Consider the following 25,715-nt stretch of genomic DNA (forward strand, 5'->3'; position numbering starts at 1 on the left):
AAGCCACTACGAAAGTGTAAAACCATCTAATATCAACAAAGTTATGCTGGTGCCCCTTATCAGCAGGGCAATATTCAGATACGATCGGAAATTACTATGATTTGACACAATTCCTGCCCGGATCTGAATGACCTTGTACAGCAAACATCTGTGATCTGTAATCTCGTCTGAGTTTTTTTTCTCTCTCCCCTAAATATTATTATTTTTGCAGTTTGTACATGCTGCCCCTACTCTTCGTTCTGAGATTACAGTGTGTTTATGTAAATCCTTTCCTACTTTGTTTTGAGCTTTGATGCTGCTGCCTTCGAATTGCAATAACCATTTATGACCCGTGTTATTTTAAAGACCTGCAGTGCAATGATAATCCGTTGTTTGGGGTCATGATGGATGTTATCAAACTATTTCCCACTGGAACTCGAGAGTAATATTAACCCCCCACCCTAACCCCATCTGTGTGCATATTTTGTCGCCCCATTAGGAATATTTAATTTGAAGCTAAAGCCAACGTGGCTGACTTCTCTTGTGCTCTGAATGTGCGTATTTTATAAAACAAAATGTCTTGGTAGACTTTACAAAACTTTGCATATATCCATGTCAACTTCCTTGTAGCCAAGGTGAAGTACGGGCCAAAACTTTGGGACAGTCGGCTAGTCTCTGTTGAGCAGGACAGGTAAAGTTGGAGGTTCACCAAGGTTACAGGTTGCGGCAGATCCGTGTCCACACAGTCAAAATAAAAAAAGGCACGGCATCAATTTGATTGAACAATGGGTTTCAAAGTGATAAATTGAATAAGTAAAAATGTTAATGAATATTTAGTTAAAGTTTATTTGTTAACGTTGCTTAAATTTTGACTCTGCTCAAGAATCGAGAAGAATATACTTCAGTACCTCTTTTATTTTGAAGTCTCCGCCGGAGGTTGTATTTTACACTTAAGCTAGTTTATCAGTTCGAATGCCAAAATTCCTTCCTTAGTTAGTTAGCAAAGACGGAAAGAAGAATCCGGGGGTAGTCTGCAAGAAACGGCATGTAGTTTACACCAAGCGTGTTACTTACAGTTTTTGTCGCTCGCCGTTGCTTTGCTCTGCTTCTTCACCGGAAAACTGCTTTTAACGTCCAGCCAACATCATGTTCCTGCGCGGATCTAAAAAGCGACGGTCCAACCGCTCGGTAGGTGCCTATTTTATTTTTTGTTTTTCCCGTACATTTATACCTTAATAACTTTCAAGGTCATTTTGAATATCATCATCTTTCAGCACAAGGTAGCGTTTGGAGTGATTTAAAGCTTCCGAAGCATTTTCATTGTAAAAGCAGGCGTGAAATGAACTTTTAGTACATTGAAATCCAACGCAGAAAGCAGCCCAAGCGGAACTTCGTCCCACCTTCACCTGGCTTTTGTTTCCCTCCAACATTTTTTTTCCTACGCTCGAAATAGGACAACAAAAAATAGAATCATCTATCTGCCACAGAGTCCCACATTCTTTGTTTCTTGGATCATGTCGAGTGCCTCAGGTGTAGTCAGAAGGGTGACTGTGCGTCATCTTTGTACCTGTGCAGGTTAGGATGGGGTAGCTGTTACCTGGACGTGTTTATTACCTTTGTCAAGCTTTCATGCTGTGTATTCAATTATGTTGTGGTTGGAATGCTGCTTTATAAAGCAGCCTAAATAGTCAGGAGTTTAGTGACGAGAGAACACCTACGTCTGTTTTGACACGGAACATCTGGCTCCGCATCTCACCTGGACTACGTCAACGTCCAGGTGAGTTCAGTGACTGTAGATCCAGCTACTATTATAACTAACCTATACATTGAAATTAACATAAAAAAAAGTATAGTATTTCATGTTAATTTGTATAAATACTCCATCGTAACACAAAGCACACACCTGTTCCTACCTGTGCATGTAATAACAGTCCTTAAGAATTAATGAATATCATGAATATTTAATGCAACACTCTCATTACACCAGCATTAGAAAAGTGAGGTTTAACTCATCTTACAGCACCAGTGTTAAACACCTATGTATATATCTTTGGGGTTTTTCCTGCATCTACAGGAAACAGTGTTGGTGACCAAAGAGATTTTGGTCTTCCACTAAAGGACAACCAGCCAGCCCAATATAATTATTTTTAACCATTTTTCAAAAAGGAGTTCAGTTTACTCTTACTAAAGTACAGTTTGTTTGCAAAATTACTGCAAATAACAGAAGAAGACATACTTCTGTTAAATAAGGTATCAAAGACTTTTCTTAACTACACGCAGACCAGTCATGGTTATGCAGTTAGTCACTGGCCCAAAGACCTGTTAAGCCATGAAAAATCCTTATCGTCTAACTTAAACAATTTTTAGACCTATGTGAGGCTCAGTAGGGATGAACTGGCTTTGTAATTCATGCCAGGATGTGAGATTAGAAATGATCTGCAGTTTAATTAAATGTGGTTAAATGGTTATTCATATTCCCCCTTTAGTGGCATGGGTTTCCTCTGGGTTAACTGGTAATTCTAAATTGGTTGATTTAACCCTCTGATGGATCGAGGCATACCCCATTCCCAACCTGTTTCAGCTGGGTTAGCAGCCTTTACGACATTGAGCTGGTTAAGCGGTTAAGAAAATTGATGGAAAATTAAACGTCTTCCTTTTCTTGGCAATTGAAATACATTTTAGTCATAAATTGTCATGTAATTTAACAGCACTACACAGACATCTTAATTTATGTTCTGTTGTTTTTCTTGTAAATATTCTTCAAGAAATCTTCTGCGTAAATGTGGTGTAATCGACATTGAAATGTGATAAATAAGTCATAGACTGTAGACTTTGCTCTCCCACAGTGCAGCTTTGAACACATATTTGAACAAAAGCCTTTTGATTTAGGCTGGATTACAAATTTAATTAGTGTACATGATTTGAGAATAGAGACTGTGTACACAGTAAGTAAACAAGGCCCTCAGCAGCGATTTGAAACTCATGATTTCCTTGCCACAGTGTCTCAAATAATATATTTACTGAAGCACTCAAGTGCTGAAGTGATAGATTAGCCTCATTAGATTCAAATATTTCCCATATGGCTCTCAAGTAGATGTAATATGTAAAGGAAAAAAACCCTACTCTGTCGTTCAAGATGGCGATCTCTTACTTTCCCTATTATTGATATAATGAATCTGCAATTTTATCTGCTAAGATATAACCAATTTAATTGTGCTCTCAACTCCTTCCCAAATGACAGCTTGACAAATTTGACTGTATGCTTTCTTATGCTACAATTATTTGGGATCTGAGAAGCTGCTGTCATAAGATAATGTGTACTGAACTTGCCTACTTTTTCTAGCAATAAAGATGTAGATGTGGCTATAGCTGAATTTCATTTTACTAAAAAATATTGAAACATAACAGAGGGAAAAGGGGAAGTGTCACAACTAGAAATCCCTTTAGCTGCCTTGGTTTGAGTCTTGGTGCAGTCACTTAATTCATGGTATTAGTAACACATGTGCTTTTTCTACTGTGACTGCAAAATCAGGGTTCAACATAACCCAGCTTGGGCCAAGTAAAATAGTATGTCGGGCAATTTCAGTGGCCTGTTCTGGCCAGTGACTGTGTTTTCACCAATTATAGTTGTACCTGTGAAGCAATGCCTTGATTTGCTAAAAGTTTATAATTAAAGTAAATGTAAGAGGAAAGGAAAGCGGGGTTTGTTACTGTCACAGGTAGCCAGGTGGTTAGCTCGCTAGGTGGAAACTAGCGAGCTAACTTCCTGCTAACTTCTAACTCCGTTAAATTAAAGAAATTCTGTTTTCATGGATGCCTGGATGTTAAACTTAATTGTTACACCTGGTAAAGCAGCAACACTGATCATTTTATTGAAGATGAAATAATTTAGCCAGTTTTTACCTCTCAGTGATGCTGTGGTGTTCGTTTGACTTTGGGACCTGAAGGGGACGGAGTTTTGGACCCAGATTACTCCACGAGGCTCCTGACTACGGTAGCCGTAATGCTCAGACAATCCATCAAGCGGTGTGGCTTCGTAGCTTACCAAAGTCATACTAGAACATTTTTTGACAGAATTTTGAGCCCCGTGTACCACATAAAATCAGTTCGAGGTCGGCAAGCACAACCAGAATTCATATATAAGGCACACCGGATTATAAGGCGCATTGTCGATTTTTTTTAAAGAATATTAAAGGATTTTAAGTGTGCCTTATAGTGCGGAAAATACGGTAAACGTAGCAGAAAAGTGACAATGGTGCTGCAGGACTTACACACTCACTCACATTTACAACTATAAGTATATTCATGCAATTAAAACTCAGATCCGCAGGTCCCAGGGGACCAATGTGGGAAGGTGTTATGTTGGACACTGAAAATGTAGAATGTTTGAAGAGAGGAGCGTCCACTTAGCGTGCTAAGACCACAAAGGCCCCCAACCTGTGACCTTTCCTGTTGATGCTTAATCTATCCAACACCTCAGCGTTGAGGTCCAAAACCAACACTTAGTCATTCTCTCTTATGTGGGGAGCCATTTTTTTTCCACTACCTCACTCAGCCTCAGTATGGGCCACATGATATCATTCAGATGTATTATTTATCCTTTCCTTTAAATTATTGCATGTAACCCCTGGTTAGCCAGTGCTGTTGCATGCTGATGCCAGATAACAAAGCTGGCAGTCTTTCAGTTTGTCCATTACCTGGTTACATGCCACGTGATTAAACTTTATACCTACTTAGTGAAAACAAAGGACCTGATATGAAAAGTCTTGACGCCGGTCAAAGTGTGAACACATGATCCGCACCCCCCCCGGACTTGTGAATGTATTATTTACTTTACCCACACTCGGTTTAGAAGAAACTTCCTATCACCACTCCCATCACATCCTTCACTCACAACACAAAAGGAAAACCTCTTTGTCAGGATGCAAACTTGACACTTTATCTGTGGTGGAAGCCTGAAAGAAAACACACACAAAACCTTCAGGTCTGTGTAGCCTTGATAAGACAATATAGAACTGACAGATATGATTCCATGTTCTTCTTTTGGCTCATTTTTAGGTCATTTTAAGCTTTTCTCAGGATTCCTAATCCTTCTTTCTTTATTACGTCACCATTGAGGCAATGCTTAGCTCTTCATTACTGTCTGCACTTAAGTGAGTGAATAGTTATGCTTTAATGTTGACCCTCTAATCTGTTTTGTATAGTTCCAGTAAATCAGTTGATAAATTTCACTGCCTAGGGTGGCCACTTTGATATGTTTCAGTTAGTTTCCAGAGTGGATATGATCACCTAATTTGTATTAGTTAAAATCGTAAGTTTTTGTTTTTATTTGTTTGAATGAAAAAAGAAAGTTCCAAATGGTATAATGTGTGTATTACAGAACTTTGTGAAGGCAGTTCACAAACAGTCGTGTCAACATCTCAAGTCTCAATAAAGTTTAAATCATGTGTAATGGGTCTTGAGTCAAACACTCACAAAGCATGTGAGTGTTTGAATCAAGCAATCTGCAATTAGTTGTGGCAGATTGCTGTGCCCTCCTGGAGACTCGTTCTGCCACAACTGATTGGGGAGTAAGTTGAAATAGAAGAAAGGAAAGAGTGTGTAGAGAGACAAGGACAAAAAAATAAACTATAGGAGAAAGAAGACAAACGTTCATGACATGAAAATTTGAAAAGTTGAGAGAGAGAAGAAGAAATGTTCATTGGTTCATGGAACGTCTCCCAGCAACCTATAGCAGCATAACTAAGAGATGGGGCGGGTTATCAAAACTTTTGATAAAATAAAACCCCCAAATATTTTGTTTATAAACAAAAAGAGACAAATGTTCACACTCTGTGGCTTTATATAAACAATCCATAAACTGATTGGAGGATGTAATCACCTTGGCATTCATTAGCAGGTTATGGAGCTGAGCGACTTAACCATTTTTTTTAGTGTTATTAAACTGGGCACGACAATATAGGATAGCAACTCTTCAATCATAAGTCAGACCCTTCCTAAAGCATATTCTGGTTAATCGTTTTGTTGTCGTTGTTTTTTTTTTTCACAATTTCTCAGTAAGACTTAAAACTGAATATTTAAGACATAAGGTCATCGGAAAAGTGTTTACTGAGGTCACAGATCAAAGTTGGAGAGGCACGCTTTTATATACACATTCATGCAACTGCACATGTTTTTGCAACCAGTCACCCAGTGCTGCCCAGTAAACAGACTATGGGTTTCATTCACATCTGCATTGTTCTTGAAAGTTACGTAGACTTAGAGTACAAAATCTCTGTCCAATTTTGTAGTGTTGGCTCTCCATGTCTGTTGTTATTGGGGCTGAGAGACTATAATGTTTGTCAAATTACTTGTGTTACACCTTCAGACAAGTGCAACAAACGTCAAGCATCGGTTTCACTGGTTTCTCTTACGAAAAGTGAAATCCAGTAAGGAGCAAGAAAACATTTTTAAATCTGTTTTCTATTCCTCTGTGATGTTGATGTCACTTCTTAAAATTGGCCAGCTAAGCAGTTTTTTTTTGTGCACCGGCACAAGAAACTTTGTTAATCAATTTCTGCTTTGCTTAAAATATCAAAAGGGTGTCTGAATGGAGAGAAATTACAGCGAAAGCATAAACATATAAAGTGTCATTTAATTTCTTAACTCTTTGAATTGAAAAGTAGTAACACCCTGTAGTATCCTGAAGTGTAATCATATCAGGTCAGCTACAATTTCCAAAAGCATTTTTATCCTGCAGCTATTCACTTTCATTCGCTGAAACCTTAATAAATGCAATATGTAGGGCTGTGTTAGATGTACAGACCTTTTTTTTTAGTGTGTGCCTCCAGGGCTCGGTCTGTCACTTTGTCAGTGCGACATCTCAGCCGTTCCTTCCAAAGGAAATAACAACTGAAAGGTTCAGTCACCCAGAAATCATCTGAACGCTTCATTTAACCCGTCTTGTCACTTTTCATACCTGGCTTTGCTAACAGCAGTCCAAGCCAAATTAGCAAGGCAGCGTGGAGTAAAACTGATCCCAGTGTGTGTCATCGTGTTCTTTTTAAATGGCAAAGCTTTAAAAAAGGCATGCAAATTATAACTCATACAGTAGTTCTGGATTAACTAGTTCCCACGAAGCTCTGTGCTGTCATTAGTGAAAATACCTCAATATATCAACCCTAAAAACAGCTACATAACTCCTCAAACCATCAAATTTTTAAAAATTGAAGCAACTTTTTTTTTAGTTTAAGCCTCTGTGGTTTCTTACTCCACTAATAATATACTTTCAGCCCTCAGATGTCTGTTAGATAAGCGAAGTATCCTGATTACTAGTCAAAGTAATGTGCTGCAGTTTCTGAGATGGCTCATAAATATCTCAGCTTGGGAAAACAGGCTTAACGTGAACAACAATGATTATGTGGTTAGTGTGGCCTGAAAAATAAAGACAGGTGAACAGGCACGCACAGGTACCGTGTTGTATCACATATCTGCATTTTATTACTTCGCTTGTTAAACTCAGTGGTGTTGTTGTTGTTTTTTAATGTAGAATTTCAAACCAGTTGTGGCCAAAAAAAGTTAGAATCTCAGCAGAGGGAAAAACACTTAGTAGCTTCCTTTTTGTTTACCAACCTGGGAAGAACTGTAAGCTTTCCCCTCTGTCAACAGTAAGTTCTTCTCAAATAAGATAGAGGTTGTGTATATTAAAGGACTAGAGAAAAAAAGGTAGAGACAGAGTAACTATACTGAGAGGGAAAGGGTGCAGCTCTCATCCTGTGTCTGCTTCCTTCCTCCCATCTCTAAAAAGAGCTTTGTGTATGCAGTAAAGCTGCAGCAATAGAACTGAGATATGAAGCGGCTGATTTAGTGCTAAGCTGCGGAGTTGCCTTCAGCAATGCTCAGTCAGCATATTTGGCAGGAGGAATATTTGGGATTTAACTACCTGTCATGTATTCCTCCATATATTTCTGCAAAACAAAGAGCTTTGCTTGAACTCACTGTTGAGTTTAATATGTAACTGTGTGGCTGAGCTGAGCTCAAGTAAACAGGTTTTGTAAGGGGATCGTTATGCCAAATTATGGGTATCACTTACCATTGTGTGTGTGTGTATTTTGTAACCTAGAAAATTAAACACCCACTGCTGCATTGATTAAAAACACAAACAGCTATAAGAATACTTTATTATGTACAGGCATGGCGTACCGGAGCACACAGTATCTACTCAAACTATCAGTGATGTTAGGTTTATGTGCCTTAAGTACAGTGTTAGTACAAATACAGTGTTAAGTACACATCACTGACTGTATATAAAAGATAGATGGGCTGGAGAATAGTGACCATATTTAGGCGAGTGGGTAGAATGCAGTTGTTGGGTAAAGGAAGCAAGCTCATTTAGCAAGCTGAATCCACAGAGCCCAAGACAGTTCTTTAACCAGGCTCTAAACCTGCTTTTTATTGCTTTTAAGTTGGAAGTATTAACATGTAAGTCATAGATGGTATAAATGTAGCCAGTAGGATGTGGCCCAGTGATTTCTTTGACCAAACATTTCAAAACCTCAGTATTAACACTTTGGCTGCTGCCATGTTGGTTTCTTTGAGTCAGAAATGACTATATTTTGGTGAAAGGGTGGCGTGCTAAGCTATCAACTAATGTTAACTAGAATAGAACATAGGCTATTCAAGGGCAACACAGACATCAGTATCTGCTAATTAGTCTGAAATAACTTCTACAAACATGGTTGAAAGGTCTGGTTTATGGCTCATTTACCTGACATGATACATAGACAGCCACAGCCATAGCAAAATCAACATTTTCACCTAAACTTTGAAAATCAAAACTGTCCATATTAGGGATTTCTCGTTAATATAGAAAGCAGTCTTGAAACTCACCCCTAATTCATAGTGCCCAAACCATTTTTATACCTGGCCGTTTTGTTTGCTGCTTTATCTGCACTGACATAACACATGGATATTATGTCTATCTCTGCCACTCCAAGCTTGCAGTATTCGGTAAGGTTTTGGTATTAATAGGATGGGGGGTATTAATAAACTGGTTAAGACGAGTAATGACAGCCCACGCTCCCCCCACAAACATGCTAAACTAAAGACTGAAGTGATTGAATTTAAGCACATTCTGCTTGAGGCTTAGGTGGACTCGTTAGCTCACTCCGGCGTTGATGCTTTTCCTTCATGTCTAGCAAACACTCTATATCCTTATTCTTTTGTGTCTTTTGCCAAAAGGCACAATTGAATCATGTTCCAGTCAGAAATTACGTGAGCTAAAGTGATTTGTGTTTTTATTCAGCAGGAGGAAGAGGATCCAGACAGAGGCCAACCCTGTATGCGCTGCGGAGACCAGTGCCCCGGCTTCCGTGTCCATGGCTGGAGGTATGAACTGTAGGACTCTTAAACACTGACAGCGGTGCCTGTGAGCTTTGCAGGAAATGTTTGTTTCATACCGTAGAGTCATTTTGCCCTGCTGGACTTCAGAAGCAAAACAAAGTATAAAAGCAATGATTTTATGGCTGTTTTTTTTTTTTTATGCCACTTTAGCTGGAAACGTGATTTATAGAAACACGACCCCTTAGCTATTTAATTGTTTTGCAAACAAAAAACATGTATGCATTAAAAAGGAAAAAAAGTATGTGTGTGGTGTGCGCGGTCAGTTTGTCAAGTGATAGTCATGGTCAGCGCTAGTGGTCCAAGTGGAGGAGCAGAGGAGTTTGCGGCATTTTAGCAGCCCTTTGCTGCCCGATCCCACCGGGCTAAAGCTATTACAAAAGCTATTGGGGTTTTTATAGCTGCTGGCATGAGGCCGTATTCCTTTGTGCAAAACAAGCGGCTTAAACATATGATGAACGTGCTTGAGCCACGCTATTATATCCCGTTGCTATTACATCCACTTCAGTGACAAGATCGTTCCAAGCATGTATGAGCAGAAAAAGTGTAACGTTATGGCTGAACTGCAGATGGGTGGACCTCAAGGGCAATGGAAAGCTACATGACCATGACTGCTCATTATATCACAGCAGTGGTAGATACAAAGCCCTGCACTGCCCTATATTGCACCTTAATTTGTTTTTTATATAATTTCGTGGAATGAGTCTTAAGTTGAATGTTTTTTAATGGGCAAAAAATAGTTAAATTGATAAATGGCGAGTTAAATTTTTCTTATCTTTTTTCTTTTTTTGCTGACCCAAAAATTGGGGATAAATGTTTTCATACCATGTCCACATTGTGTTCAGAGAGTTTAATTTGTCTTATTCGTACTTTTTAAACTGCTGTATACCTCTTTTACTTATTTGTTCAGAGTTGTTAAACGCTACCAAAGTCCCTCCTGATGAACAATTCAACCTCCTCTGTCAGGTCTGTTTTTGTGTGCTTTCTTTTGAGCCCGTCTTTCCTTGTCCTCTCTCTTTTAGTCCTTTAGTGTATATCCAGCTGGTGGGGTCTCTGGTTAGTCTAATCCTGTCAATCTTGCTAATAAGATTAGGCCTTACTGCTGTGATAGCAACCCTCTCAACCACTTCAAACCCCCCTCTGTCTCTCCAGTTTCTGCTTTTCAGTGCACTTTTCCTTTTTCAGATGGGACTTCTGTGTTTCATTACGCTTTAATGTATGGAATAAAAACAGAGGCTGCTCCAGCTCGACAAATACTACAAAGCTAAGGGTTACTGCTTGTTGTTCACATTATTTCAGAGGTTAAAGATTAAAGAATGAGTCACTTAGAAGGAAACTAGGTGATTCAACTACATTGTGCTGTGTTTGGTGCTTACAGACCCAGAAACTCTTGAGGATGATCACAGGGTTTGACACTGACACACAAGATTTATTCCTGATAATGAAGGCTGCATTTATAACCCCTAATGTGTACTACATGGTTGAGACAAACTGGCCTCGTGATGAGAGAATAAAACAAAAGGCAGGAATGTGTACTTCATAAAGCCAAAAGCCTGTAATTTTATCTTTTTCCTTTTTCAGTTTTCTCTCTATTCGGGTCAAGATAAAAGCTTAGAAGTTAGCACGGAATCTGAAACACGTGTGCCGCACTCTACCATGCACGTTGATCTGTTTACAGTGCATTTAATCTGTGTAGCATTAACAAAATGCTGTAGTTCATTGTTTACGTTTTTTCATTACTCGTTTGGCTGATGGGCAGATCCGAAATGACATTGGGTGAGCTGACAAGGATAAATGTCTTGTTTAGACGTTGTAAGTCTCTTAGGCGATCCAGAAGACTGAAAACATGAAAGTGATTAAATGATTGAGATTTATAGGGGTCAGACTTTAAGACCTCGGAGTCTGGCACTAATTGCATCTGTCTAAATAACCAATTTAAACTCACACCTTTGCTGATGGAGAAGATCTTCCAAGTGACCACAGGCTCAGCTGCTGATGCTCGGTGAGAGGGAAGTGATCCATCTTCATCCTGAGCTTTATCAGGCACAGCTTAAACTGAGGTGGGGGCAGATGGTGCTTCCGCTGCCCAGCAGCAAGTGAATTGAGTTACTTTTGACCCACAGGTCCCCAACACGCTTCAGAAGTGTTCAAAGTCGCCATTGCTATTAGTCTGGGTGGCCATGCGGCAATTACTCTGTCACTAATTAGTGGCAGGGAGTTATGGGAGGAGGCCCATCTGCTTCTTAGAACCAGATCTGTGGAGAGTTCACAGTTCCCTGCTGCAGGTATAGATTATCACACCAGCAGCAGCATTTTAAAGAGTTATCATATGGCTGCTATACTAGACCCCTCACCAGTTTTAATAATATATGCTGATTTATAGGTTCACTCACAGTCTGGATTAGAATTATTTATTTTTTCACCAGTTTTTATCTTTTTGTTTACAACTGTTTTAAGTTAGTTTCCAGTAGGTTTCCTCATTTCATTTCATTGTTTTTATCTTCAAAAATGTTCAGTTTTACTTTACGTTTGTTATTATGATATGGTTGTTACTTTTTGGATTGTTGTTAACTACTAAAAAATAATATAATACAAAAATACAAACACGTTGACAAATCGTACCTCTCAGCCGTAAAAGGCTGATGGGGTATTGTTTTTCAGTTTAATAAAATGTGTTTTTCCACACATGTTTTTTTTCTATTTATTTTAGTTAACTATAATTTGCTAGATAGGCTGCTTGAAGTTAGTTGTAGTGGGGCAAATTTGTCAGTATTGATTAGTCTTCTGATTATCTTCCTGATCAATCATATTGCCATTAAAGTGCAAAAGAAACAGGTAAAGCAGTAGTAAAGTAAATTTTTGTTTTCATTTCTTTGTCTGTGTAACCATCAAAATGAAAACATAATCTCTGGACTATATTATGAGCACCAAGTGTTTAGATTTAAGAAGCAACAGTGAGGTCAAAAATAGCTGCAGATTGATTTGTTGTCAGTAGACTAAAGGGATAATCTACTGTTTGTTGAAGCACCTCTGATGACTCGGATGCTGATCCTGAAAAAAAAGAGAAAACAGATCATTCTATTAAAAGATTGTAATCACGCTGCGTCTTTTTGAGCAATCATGTTTTTCCTGGTATTCATTCATCATTCATCTTCACCAAAGTCGGATGAGCCGCTATGACTTCGGAGATGTGTCGTGACTTCACAGAGACCATGAGCCATGCTGTCGGTTTGATATATCACTAGAGACACTTTGTACTCATGCATGGCCATCTTGATCACATAACATTATAAATACTCCACTCTACAGCACAGCATTGCTCACAGGATCAAAATCTGCTCCGCTTATGATTAATAACTGCATACAAGCTACAGATAGTCCATCTGTTATGAATCAGTTACAGCAGTCTGGTCAGGGGAGGAAAGACGCAGTGACTTTATGCATCGTGATTGTCACTTGATGTTTCATATCTTCAAAGGCAGCGTGAGTAAATTGAGAGGCTTAATTGAAACGTTCATGGCATGTACACTTTAGCTTATCTTTGTGGGCAGATTTAAAAGTCACAGGGCTTGTGTGTACTTTGAGATCTGTGTTTGCATTTTGTGTAGTGTATGGTTCCGTTCAGAGCCTTTTGTTTGCACCTACTATCGGGGCGGAGGAGCGTGGGAGTGGGGGCTATAGGGGGACATTGAAAAGAGCTGCTCAGACAGAGAAATTATCAGATGGAAAGGACCTGCCAAAGAATATCCTGCTCTCACTGACAGACAGACGGCAAGGCAGTAGGAACCTACTGGATGCAAGAACAGAACAAGTCTGCATGGGACTCCATCAACAGGCCAAGCCGGACTAATTTGTCATGGTTACAACAGGTAATGGAGAAACCAGATTTTACTGTTAGGATTAGACAGAAAAGAAACTCAAATAATAATTAAGTTGGGAGATGTGAAGGAAAATGCTTTTAGATGATTATTGTTCCTTAGTCTGACTTTATGTTGTTTTGTACACTTTGTAAAATTATCTGTATAGTGTGCAATATGAGGTCATGTACTGATACTGCTGTTACTCAATCCCTCCTTGTACACAACTGGCTTATTATATATCGCGCATTACCTTTTGAGGACATGGTAACATAATAGAAGGGCGGCTTTATTTAAAGACTTAGAAATCAGTGATAGTGCAGGGTAAAGTTTTACTGGCTAGCCCAGTAACCAAAGGGAAGAAATTGTAAATCATTAGTTTCGTTTTTTTTATCTTTCCATTTAATCATTCTGTCGGTGGAAAAACACACACTTCTTATCTGTATGTTTTCAGTCAGACTATTAAGTTCATTTAGTATTATTCAGTTGCTATAGCCAGTAATACAAACAAAAGATACACCATTAACAATAACAGAATCAGTTTTACCGGACGTATCGGTGATTGTGATTTGGTTGGCTAAAGCAAGCTTAGAGGCAGAGTGTGAAAGCGTCATCTGCCATGTCTTAATAAAAACAAACTAACTTTTTCTTACACATGTAAGAAAAACCCACTAAAAAACTGCACATTGGCTTCTTTTGTTACAAACTGTTGAGTGGTGTGTTTCTTGTTTGCATGCAGTAGTTGCACTTGGATTAATGCTGCATTTTTCTTGCATTTAAAAAGTTTGGGCACAGCACTACATTTTTTTTTTTTTTATCACCAGGATTTTTAACCAGTTTAAGTGGTATCATTGAATCAATCTTAAAATTTATTTAAGCGGCAGACTTCTGTTAAGTAAGGCACCACTCACGATATGTAACCCAATCAAAAACCCTCAGTGCTTTTTGCCATTTGCAAAATAGCAGCCGACAGGGACCATTGCAACTCTCAGCAGAACCTGCTCTAAAAATGTCATGCAAGTATTTTTTGACTGGATGTTGTCTCTTTTGGTCGTTCTTGGTAGAGTTTTTGACTCATCAGTGCTCAACGTGGCACTGCACATATCCAGAGGGGACAGAGCGCAGATGTGTTACATCAGAGGCTTGTGAATGAAGTAATAGAACAGGACGAGGCTCAGCACCGCACAGCTTGGTAAATGGCACTGCTGAAATAGCCCTCTGTTTGTGTGTTTCTAAAGTCATGATCAAACAGCTACTTGCAAAAGAGCCATAAAATGGGAATGTTTTAGAAAAGCTTCCTGAGTTTCTGTACGATAACTGCAGATAACCATATACTGGGGTTACTGCCTTTAGATTTATGGTTGTATATTTACAGGGCATTTGGAACATGTGCGTGTACCCCATCTTTGTATAAAAGAAGAAAGGCACTACTAGACACTACTATCACATTTCTGTAGCCTGTTCTTGATTTCAGTCATACAGTTTCATCCACCAGAACAGAAATCTTGCTAAAAAAAAATATCACCCTTTAAATTAGTTTATAAATGTAAACAAATGGATATTTCAATGATCTGTGACAATGTGTGTAAATAAAAGACAAAACAGGGCTAATACCAGACGGAATGTGTTTTATCAAAGTGTAGCATATGTCAATAATTTGGCATGTGCATCTGTTCAAACAGGGACCCTAATTTGGTAAAATACCTGCAGAGGCATTTGCACAGAGAGGCATAATTTGAGATTTTCCTGTAATACCTTTATACCCCACATACTTCCAAATTGGCTCTTGTCTCGGTAACTGTAGGTTGCATGTGAGAGTTGGCACCTGCTTGTAATTAAAGCACTTGCTAATGCTTTCGTGGTGCGCAGACTGCTGGTGGTACTGGTGGGGTGAGAGGGTGGAGAATCTACCATCTGTGTCCCATAGTGCCAGGTCACCTGCTGAGCATCTTCATTCCCCTAACCTTTTATTTGCATAGGAATCCACATAAATACAGCTGGGAAACAGATTTGTGCCACTGTAGCTTAGCTTAAGCTCTCTTGCTGTGTTTATAATTATTTATATTGGTGCTAACTGCTTGGCAGCCATGTGCATAGAACATGCCAATGCAAGACAGCTGCATATACTGAATGTGCAGTTCTGGGCCTGAGAAAAGGAACTGGAATCCCATAGAAGTACTTCTCATCTCTGTTTTGTCAACTATTCAAGAATTACCTTGTGTTGGGTAAAGACATGCAGTGATTACTGGCTGTCACCTGGATGATTTTTATGAGGCAATTGATTAGAGGTGGAGTGCTCATGCATTTTACAAGCAGTTGTGTGATGGTGTGTGTGGGCTTTTTGGTCGTGTGGGGGTTGGGCGCTGATATAAAGCAGCTTTGTGCCTTGTGAACTTGAGCCACAAGTGCCAGCTGGCAGACTGTTATGCAATCGCAACAGAGATGTACACATGCAATACATGCTGCTTATGGACATATTGTTCAATCTCCAGAAAACAACAACAAAAAACGTGACACCCACGCCTCACTGTTAGCCCAGGGCACTTTATTCTGACTCTACTGGTCCCACACACAGGCACACCCACCACCAGATTGATTGTAACAGTCTGAGGACAAGATAGGTTGTAATACGAGGCTGAGGGAGATTATTGCTCCCGTCTTCACCTCCCAGTCCTAACTGCCCCGGATTGACAGCTAAGCTTATGCCAATGACCTGATTTCCTGCTTGTTTGGTAGAAAAATACTCTGGATGTGCTGGCGCTGATGCAGATCCTGTAAGATCTTGGTGTAATGAGGGCATGAACTGGTCTGAGATAGTGATCTGTAGATTGCGTAGCCCCTAATCAGATTGTGACAACTGCTGTATTAGTAATTTGTGACGGCAGGGAGTCTCGCAGAGTGTGTGGGCCGGTTTGTGACGTAATGTTTCCAACGCAGCGTGTGTTCATAAATAATATGGTTATGCACAGTGGAAGTGTCTGCATTAATGTGGCCTAATCCTAATAAAAGTCTGGCTTAAATAAATGTTTAATATGTTTTAATGGTCACAGTGAAAAAAATCTTACGGATACATCTGAAATCAGGTTAAAAACTTTGTATTTTACACCTGGCCACTCGAAGATCCAGGAGAACACTTGGAGTTGTGTTTACCAAGATTTTTGACATTAGTTCAGTTTTGCCTCGGGAACTCCTCTGTCTCCACAGGAAGATTTGTGTGCATTGCAAGTGTGTACGAGAAGAGCATGCTGTGCGCCCGGTGCCAGGGCAGCTGGAAAAGATGATGACAAAGCTAGTATCTGACTTCCAGAGACACTCCATCTCTGATGACGACTCAGGCTGCGCCTCCGAGGAGTATGCATGGGTTCCACCTGGGCTCAAGCCTGAACAGGTAACAATCAGGGTGCACAAGAGAAGTCGAGACATAAATTAATGCTGTGCAGGCCTACGTGATGCTCATTTACTTGGACATGTTCGTGCATAGACTGGTTGTAAATTAAATTGCTCTATATTTGGATAAGTGGGTGTTTATATTCTCTATATGAGCATAATTGTCTTGTCATTCAGGTTTACCAATATTTTAGCTGCTTACCAGAGGACAGGGTGCCTTATGTGAACAGTCCAGGAGAGAGATACCGAATCAAACAGCTGCTGCACCAGCTTCCAGCCCACGACAGTGAGGTAACATCTCTGCGACTCTGACTTTGGATGCTTTAGACTTGAATATAGGGGTGATGTGCCTTTTTTAGTTTAAAAAAGCAACAAAGAAAATCAACAACCAGCCTTATTTCTTTTTATTAAGCTTCTTTCTTTTAATTTTTCTTTTTTGGGTGATTGGTAGGTAAAGAGGAAATTCACAACTTTTGGAAAAAATAAATTATATTTTAATCTCTTCCTATAGTCATTTTTAAAGCCAGTTTTACAATAAAATAGTCTGTTAATCCTTAATAATGGTCCTTTCTGCTTCAATTATACAACAAATATATTAAAGAAAAGAATGAAAAGGTTTCACAGCTGCAACACATGAATGTCAGCTTTAACAGGGAAAGATATTTCTTGAAAATAAATACAGGGGACATGGATAACGCAGACTCTTACTTGCTATCTTTTGGTTTGGGATGAGAGTTTTACACTTTACTGTCATTAAAATAATTGACAGATAAATTGTTAATGACAGTCTTCATACATACATACTTTAGGTCTAGTTGTTTGAATGCTGATGTGAGTTTCTGTGTCTTTTTCAGCCCCAGTACTGTAATTCTCTGGACGAGGAGGAGAAAAAGGAGCTGTGTCTGTTCAGTCAGCAGAGAAAAAGAGAAAACCTGGGCCGGGGTGTTGTAAGACTTTTCCCAGTAACTATGACTGGAGCAATCTGCCAGCAGGTAGAGATTTTTTTTCCTGTTGAGGCCGACATAAAGTTATAAACCTCACATATGAAAGCATAAAAAGAGCACGTCCAAGTCATGAAGAATGAAGTCAGTGTAGGTGCAAGTAGATACAGGCACAGCTCAGGGGCCACATGATTACAGGGCTGTGGAAGTAAATTGCTGTGCAACCTGGAGCATTTACCATTTTGTCAAAGGATATACCACCTAACTTGCTTCCCTCTGCACCACCCCACACCCATCTATTTTTCCAGTGTGGCAGACAGATCTGCGGGGGTGATATAGCCGTGTTTGCGAGTCGGGCAGGACACGGCAGCTGTTGGCATCCTCAGTGTTTCCAGTGTGCCTCCTGCAGCGAACTGCTGGTCGATCTGATCTACTTCTACCAGGATGGACAGATATACTGCGGTCGGCACCACGCTGAAAGGCTTAAGCCCCGCTGCCAGGCCTGCGATGAGGTGATTGTCTCCCCAAAATCCTCTTGCTTTTTTTTTTTTTGTTTTAATATAAAATCTCAGCAACAACAGTATTAAATGTTTTTAAATGTTTCCCACAGTAATGTATTTTATTTGTATACATGAGTGCATGCAAAAGGGGGAGTGTGCACACTTGTGTTATTAAAGAATTATATATATGAGGTGTACAAGGAAGAGTAGACTTACTTTAACAAACAATAACTGCCTCTCCACGGCCACACGCCAGTTCTATCATCCTGGAGAGAAGTTGGTGATGATAGTCTTTGTTCGTGTCCAAAGCCTGCGTGAGCTCAGTGTCGGTGCACCACCTGCTGCTACTTCTGGTTAGAGTGGCCTGCTAGCTAGCAGCGAATCTATAGAGGAGAACAAGAGCTACAGTAACAGCTGCAGCCCAAGATGGTGGAGTTTGAGTCCATCCCCAGGCAGCTGAATGAGAATGAGCCAGCAAGTCAGCATAATGTCATAAAACATGACGTGAATGGGTGAAACATTAGTGAGTTAGTTAGAGTTAGCAGTGACTGAATTTTCATAGTGAGGGCATTAGTCAATTAGTCACAGGTGGCATTGTTCTCTAACACAAATAAAAAATGCCAAGTTGCTAAATGCACTTGGGAGGCTATTAGTACAACTGGGAAGTTACACAAAATAGTTTGTTGATGTTTTTTTGCAGGTTTGTGGAAGTAAACTACAGTAGGAGAGAAAAACATATAGTTATGTTCTTAATTTTTTTGGACAGAACACAATTTTTGTATTTTTTCTCATCTGTACACCACCACAGTGGATTGTAAATAAAACAGTTAGTATGTGATTTAAGTGCAGACGTTCAGCTTTAATTAAAGGGGTTTAACAAAGAAATTTATGTTAACTTTTTTTGGAATCACACACATTTTTTACATGCTCCCCACTTTCAGAGGCTCAACATTAATTTTAATTTTAAATATGAATATTTGTTTCTATACTTGGATAAAGTGTAAAAAATGACTGCCTTAGGGGAATCAATGGACATACCAAATTCTGTTTCCTGCTTTTAGATTCACTGGCAGGCCTTTACTGCTGCTGCCTTCAGTTGCTGCTTATTTGTGGGTCTCTGAATTTAGTTTTGTATTTAGAGCTGGGCGATAGAACGATAACGATATCTATCGCGATATAACTTTTACTCGATAGAGAAATTAAGCTATCGCGATAGACCTCGCCGCTCTTGTCCTCTTTAAAAAAAAAAAAAAAAAAAAAAAAAAGGTCGGCCGATCCAAATTAAGTAGCGCAGAGCCGAACCAATCACAGCCGCAGCTTCACGTCGCGTGACTTGTTACGTACAGCACAAGTGCCAAGCCGAACGTGTGTTTGTTTGGGAAGCAGCCAGCGGGTAATGGAGCCAGCGCATAATGGAGGAAATGAGTGTACCGACTAGAGAAAACAGATGATGGTTCCAATGCCGGAGAGATTGTCGAACGGAAGAGCCATAGAAGTTCCGTAGTGTGAAGGTATTTCGGCTATTTCAAGTCTGACAAAAAACAGAGTAGCGTGCACTGTAAATTGTGCCGAAAGCAAGTCTGGAAATACAATAAACTGGTGCATGCGTCACACTGTGCGCCACGTTATTGTTTCGGTGAAATGAATTTCTACAATACTGTTACTGTTAATTGTACTCTCTGCAGTGTTTAAATGCTTACATATACACAGTTACTGTCCGTCCACACATACGACTCAGTTCTGCTTCTATGCCCCAGCTTTGTTTACTTTTTCCCACCGAGGCTTCTAGACTTCTGATTGGCCAACATTTCTGCACGGTTAGGAATCTAGCGCCACCTGCTGCTTTGGCATGTTCATAGCAGCGTTTTCCTTCATTTCTGCCTTTACGTGTGAACGGGATTATTTTTTAAAACGAAAACGGAAAATCTCCGTTTTCAAAAATACCCGTGTACGTGTGGACGTAGCCTCGGTCTCTGACTGGAAGCGCTAATTCGTCATTCGGCTTTTGTCAGACTAAAGTAACTGTTAAAACTGTTTGAAAAGCTCAGCTATACAATAAGGAGAGATTGAGAATTTCCTTTTAGTTCTGTTTATTTGATATTGACAAAAGTTAGTCAGTTTTGTCTGTTCTTCTGTAAAACAAACTAAGATTTATTTTTAGAATTAATACTTTGTTTCTAAGTGGAATTGACAATTTAGTCTGTTTCGTTTGTTCTATTTTGAAACTTAAACGCTTTAGCGGCTGTCTTTTGTGTAGTTTGTAATATTTGCCTTTATTTATCTGAAAAAGTCTCATGTTCCTTAAGTAAATCTACCCTGTTGAACTTATTATGGGAAATAAATATTTAAAAACAAGCTGCTGATTATTTCACATTTTACTTGTGAGCAACGGCACATTTAAATCTTACAAATATAGTTATTTGGCTTATATCGTGATAGATATCGTTATCGCCTGAAATGAAAAAAACATCGTGATATGAAAAAATCTCATATCGCCCAGCTCTATTTGTATTTAATAACTGAAAATCATGGTCTGTTGGGCTGGCATCAGGTGACTTGATTTCATGTGTCCATTTTTTTTTTTCCCCCAGAATCTTTTTTTTTTTAAATGCTTTCTTGCAACATCTAATCTGGCCTTCTTGTTCTTGATGGTTACCATTGTTTTGGAAACTCTGTATTTCCATTCATAAAGGTTTCTCTTAATTGTAGACTTTGATGTACCCATGTCCTTGATTTGCTTGGCTGGATGTTATGCAGGTGTTTTTCTTAACCATGGAAATAATTCTCATAAGTCATTATGCAGTTTAGTTGTCTTCTGTGGTGGAGCAGGTTGTTGATTTGGCCACTCGTTATGATGGCCTTCCTCACTTGCATTGACATCTCTTTGGGCCTCATAAGTAAATTTATAGTGAAAAGCTAAAGTACAAATTCAAGACTTTGAATCAGCTTCAGATATTATGTCTGCTTCATTTGTCATTAAATAATAAGGGACATAAGTGTGCATGACTTCAGAATATCCAGTTCAAATATCTTTCCTTTCTCATGTAGCCATTCCCAGATTGGCTATTGTTGTATTTTAGCGTTTCCCAGAACCAGTGCATGCTATTTGTAGAATTTTCTGTTGGTGTCTTCTGGTTTTGAATAGCTCATCGCTGTGACTTAAGGGATTAGTTGAGATAGTTGACAAATGGATCTACCGCAACTGACCTACAACTGGCGGTTAGACCCAGGGAGTGGCTAAGCCTACAAACAGAACGGCACTGATTGGATATTTTGTACTCTGTTTTGTTAACCTAGTTCTTCAGTCTTCTAAAGTTTACTTACTTCTGTACCTGTGAAATTACCTCTCTGTCTCTCACTTTCTTTTAAACCTAGATTATTCTAGCAGATGAGTGTACGGAGGCTGAAGGAAGATATTGGCACATGAAGCACTTCTGCTGTTTTGAATGTGAGGCTGCTCTGGGCGGCCAGCGTTACATCATGAGAGAGAGTCGACCGTACTGCTGCTCCTGCTACGAGTCGCTGTACGCAGAGTACTGTGATACCTGTGGAGAACACATAGGTACTGAACTAAGTTTAATGAATTAAGTTTATAGTGAAGCCATGTTTTCACATTACCAGCCTAATTTGTATATACCAGCAATGTAAGTGTTTATTTGTCTTTAATCATTCCATCTTTTTGACGTCACTTTTTTATAATATTGCATAGTTTTAGCATGTTGTTATTCATCATCAGAGCCTACAAAAGGACTTATAATAATTTACTAATATATCAAGAAGAGCAGCTAGAGACTGCACACCTCCACCATGCCTGAAAATTAAAAAATCAGCATGCATGAATTAATTTAAAAAATCTGGATCTGGATTAGTTTGCAATACTTGCCTGAGAACATGAAGATGATGTCTGCCTTTTTAAAATTGTGAATCATTTTAATAACAGCTCTGCATCATTGTAATGTGATCTCCTGTATGCTAAAGAGACCCTTTGTCTTTTTCATGTAGGATGTAGTGCTGAGTGAGAAAGGTGTTAGCTGTGATGAAGCAAAGACACGTCGTGATACTTTAAGCAAACTTTTACATGTATCCCGTAAGCAGATATTCTGATGATGGTATATTCTTACAAAGAAGCCTGTAATACACCATATTTGTTCTCTAAGGGCACATCACTCGCATCACTAATGTCAGAGTTCTAACAAGTAACTACTGACCAATAGTATAAAGTGTTATGCATTGCTTTTAAATGTGTTCTGAGGTAATAAAGATTGAAAGAGCACAGCTGACACACAAATATTTCCTCAGGTATCGACCAGGGTCAAATGACATACGACGGTCAGCACTGGCACGCTGTGGACTCGTGTTTCTGCTGCGCCCGCTGTCAGCTACCTCTCCTGGGGCGTCCCTTCCTCCCTCGCAGGGGCCTTATTTTCTGTTCCAGGTCCTGCTCTCTGGGAGAAGACCCCAATAACTCGGATTCCTGCGACTCTGCTCTGCAGACTAGATCGCCTCACCATAACAGACAGTATGGGACAGCAGAGAAACACCACAAGCTACAGTGTGGTTCTCCACTGCAGCCACTAGAGGGCATCAACCCCATTATAGCTCCTGCAAAAGACTGCATTCATACTGCAGTGGAAACCAGAGGTGAATAACGGTGGAGCTGTTGTGCAGTGAGTTCACATGGATTATGTTTTTGTGCTTATTGTAACACATTTATTTTCTCTGCTTCTCTCAGGTGTCCACTGCACGGCTCCAGTTCAGAATGGAGTTCCTTCACCCAGTCATCATCCTCGTCAAAGAGGCTCGTACTCACCTCTTCCACACATTCATTTAGGGAATGGCTTAGGTCCTTCTTGGCCCAGTGACATTCCACATTACAGTTTACTTCCAGGGAACTGTGCTATCAAACTTCCAGGCAGTAGTCCCCAGCCCGAAGGAGAGCTAAATGGAAGTACTGGACTAAGTGGTCTTAATTCAAGAGGAACCTCTACTGAAATTGACTGTAGAACTTGGGTGGAAAAGACAAATAAAGTTATGCAAGGTATCAGAAACCACTGATACTGGCATGACTATTATATGCTTCTTATAACCCTTTTTTCATTGTCTCTTAACTACAATATGTCTTCTATTTTTCTCTCTTCAGCAAATCCTCCTCAAAAGAACTCTCATGTGAACAAACTCATTTCACCTGACTCGCCTCCTCTTCCTCTGGACAACCCCTCGGTCCTCCCACCTCCCCTGCCCGTGAAGTCTCGTGACTTGTTGCCCCGGGATTCACCTTCACCAAAACTCCAGCAACCAGAGGACAGACCCTGTGACTCTCCACCCCCGCTGACTCGCAGCAACACAGCCAGAGTCAGCTTCAGAGAGCCAATCAGCAGCAGCTACTCTATGGACGAGGATGAGGATGAAGATGAGAATAAGGAGGGGCTGCAAGAGGGTGAGGAAAACCAGGAGGATGAAGATGAGGGGGAGGGAGGTTTCGGAAGCAGGTTACATCTGAAGAAAGGCGTCCCCCCACACATGGATCTGCTGGGTATGTCTTCAGGCACTTTGAATATTAACTCATTCAAATGAAGTTTTCTTTTGTGTGTGTTTCTCATAGTTACTCATTCTTTTTATTCCAGATGGATCCTCGTACCAGCAACGCCATTTAAGGCGAGGTTGGGGTCGTTCCCGCATCCCTTCAGACCCTGCTCTACACCAGGGGTCAGAGAGGCGATCTCGACGCTCGCAATCCGACAGGCCCAGGTTGGACTCCCTAGACTGGAGAGGCGAGAAAGACAGAGACAGCCGAGGCGGCTCCGATGGCTCTTCTCTGACTCTCCATCCGGGACAATACAAACACGAAGACTGCTGTTCTACCTGCTCTTCATCCTCAGACTCAGAGGAAGAGGGCTACTTCCTGGGACAGCCCATTCCTCTACCCCCGCAACTTCGAAAGCAGCCGCCCGAGGAGGGCAAAGACGTAGGCGGAGAGGAGGGGAAGGAGGGGCAGAGGGACTTTGGCCTGAGGGGCAGCATAAGGCGGAGAAGAGCTCACAGCCTGGGTGCAAAGGACAAAGATAAAAACTGTGCTATTTCCTAACCACAAACAGCTAACCACGTTAAAAACACAGCATGTTATTTTTTTAGATTATGGTGCAAAGGAAAAACGAATGACCATCATCATTCTGATGTTTATCGGCTTTGTGACAGCGATGTAATGTCAGATCGAGATGACATGTTTAGACTTATCCAAGGGTGAACCACAGCCAAAGTTCCTGACTTAGCAAAGGGAAGCAAAATAAACCTGAGAGAAGTCACTGCCTCCCGTTGACGCCTCATTTTGAGGTGAATGAGTCATGCAGGCAGTGATGAATGGAGCAATGTGGAGTCATTATTTGTTACACACCTTTGTAAGTTTGCTCATACTTGTTTGAACTGAACTTTTAAACACTACCATAACACACAGTAACACATGTAACCTGGGGCCAGTTTTACAGACAAGCTCTCACTGTTGTTTAAATGTGCCTAAATGATACAGTGTAAATTAAAGTCGGGCTGATGTATAAAGCTGAGGGGCCATCTCAAACTGCACAGCTAACTGCAGAAAGCGTTTTCTCTTCCGGAAAAAATGGAAGATACAAAGGATGATTACTTTAAATACAACACACAAGTCAAGCTCAGGATGCAACCATCAACTCGCTGTGTTTTCTGTTTTGAAGAACCCACAATATTAGAGTAAGGTTCCCATATGAGCAGGCACTTGACAACAGCGAGGAGGAAGAAATCATAACCAGGATCAGGGTGGAGCAGTTGTGTGGTGCAACCAGTTTGAGGTGTGAGATGAAAGAGAAGAGGAAAAAGAGGGTTGTAGAGAGGTGAAGACCAAAAAAACAATAGAAAACACAAACAGAGCGCGGTTAAAAGTTAATGACATGCGACAATGGCTTATAAACATGAGGGGAGTGGAGAAGAAATGGTAATGCTCATGTAAAGTCCCTGAGGGAAGTCCTGATGTATGGTTCTGGATTAACCAGTTCAGCCTTAATTACAAATGTAGAGAGGGTGTCTGTCTCCTGAGCCCTCTCACTCCTGGAGGCTGCATCTAAGTTATATCCAACTGACTTAAGAGCAAAGTTAAGATGGGACAAAGACTGCAGACCAGGCAAAAATATCTGTTAAACTGGCTCCAGCACATTTTGTAAAAAGAATATATTTTTATGTCTGACTTACTGTAACCACTTTCCTGTGCTCTTATGTGCAATCTGTATGTGGCTGTAAAATACTACAGTTATACTTACACTGAATAGCCCAGTAGTTTGGAGGTGACGTTTAATGACTTCAGCAAACTGTGGTTGTTTCAGACTTTGAAAATCAAAAGTGTAATTTGTGTGAGTTTTTGGAGGTCGCTTATCTTTTTTTTTTGTATAGTTCAAATGAAACGCTGCAAAATCTGTAAACGTTCTTAAAGTCTGTACTCACTCGTCATTGGAGTGTCATTTATTTTTCTATGCTTGGTGTAGGTCACTGTTGTTGCTGGTTTTATTTGGGGCAAAAGCAAGAGTCTGTAACACCCTTGTGTTTCTCTGACTGTATGCTGCATATATGAGTAAATTTGTTTAACTTGCTTGCCTAAATGTGTGTACAGTCTCAGCACCGACCTTTGAACAGCAGGAACTGTCTGGATATAA

General features: G+C 40.1%; 1 protein-coding gene across 4 annotated transcripts; it reads left to right on the forward strand.

Moving 5' to 3' along the window:
- Positions 1 to 726: 726 nt before the first annotated feature.
- Positions 727 to 25,661, forward strand: prickle3 (prickle homolog 3). Of its 4 annotated transcripts, none has more exons than XM_086276252.1 (12): positions 1,119 to 1,167; positions 9,263 to 9,345; positions 13,122 to 13,226; positions 14,279 to 16,602; positions 16,779 to 16,892; positions 17,456 to 17,593; positions 17,851 to 18,054; positions 21,418 to 21,604; positions 22,342 to 22,683; positions 22,775 to 23,080; positions 23,183 to 23,575; positions 23,667 to 25,661. In XM_086276252.1, exons 4-12 carry the CDS (start codon positions 16,492 to 16,494, stop codon positions 24,125 to 24,127), a joined length of 2,256 nt encoding a protein of 751 aa, XP_086132378.1. In that variant the 5' UTR covers positions 1,119 to 1,167; positions 9,263 to 9,345; positions 13,122 to 13,226; positions 14,279 to 16,491; the 3' UTR covers positions 24,128 to 25,661. The 4 variants fall into 4 exon arrangements, with proteins under 4 accessions (XP_086132376.1, XP_086132375.1, XP_086132378.1 ...); XM_086276251.1 differs by having other exon boundaries at positions 16,419 to 16,602; XM_086276250.1 differs by lacking the exon at positions 13,122 to 13,226 and having other exon boundaries at positions 727 to 1,167; positions 9,266 to 9,345; positions 16,419 to 16,602.
- Positions 25,662 to 25,715: the final 54 nt, after the last annotated feature.

The sequence above is a fragment of the Aulonocara sp. 'chitande type north' Nkhata Bay genome, linkage group LG20 (genome assembly GCF_057382095.1).
Source record: "Aulonocara sp. 'chitande type north' Nkhata Bay isolate Kocher_YH1m ecotype deep benthic linkage group LG20, A_spYH_male_GT1.1, whole genome shotgun sequence".
In the NCBI taxonomy this organism is placed as follows: Eukaryota; Metazoa; Chordata; class Actinopteri; order Cichliformes; family Cichlidae; genus Aulonocara; species Aulonocara sp. 'chitande type north' Nkhata Bay.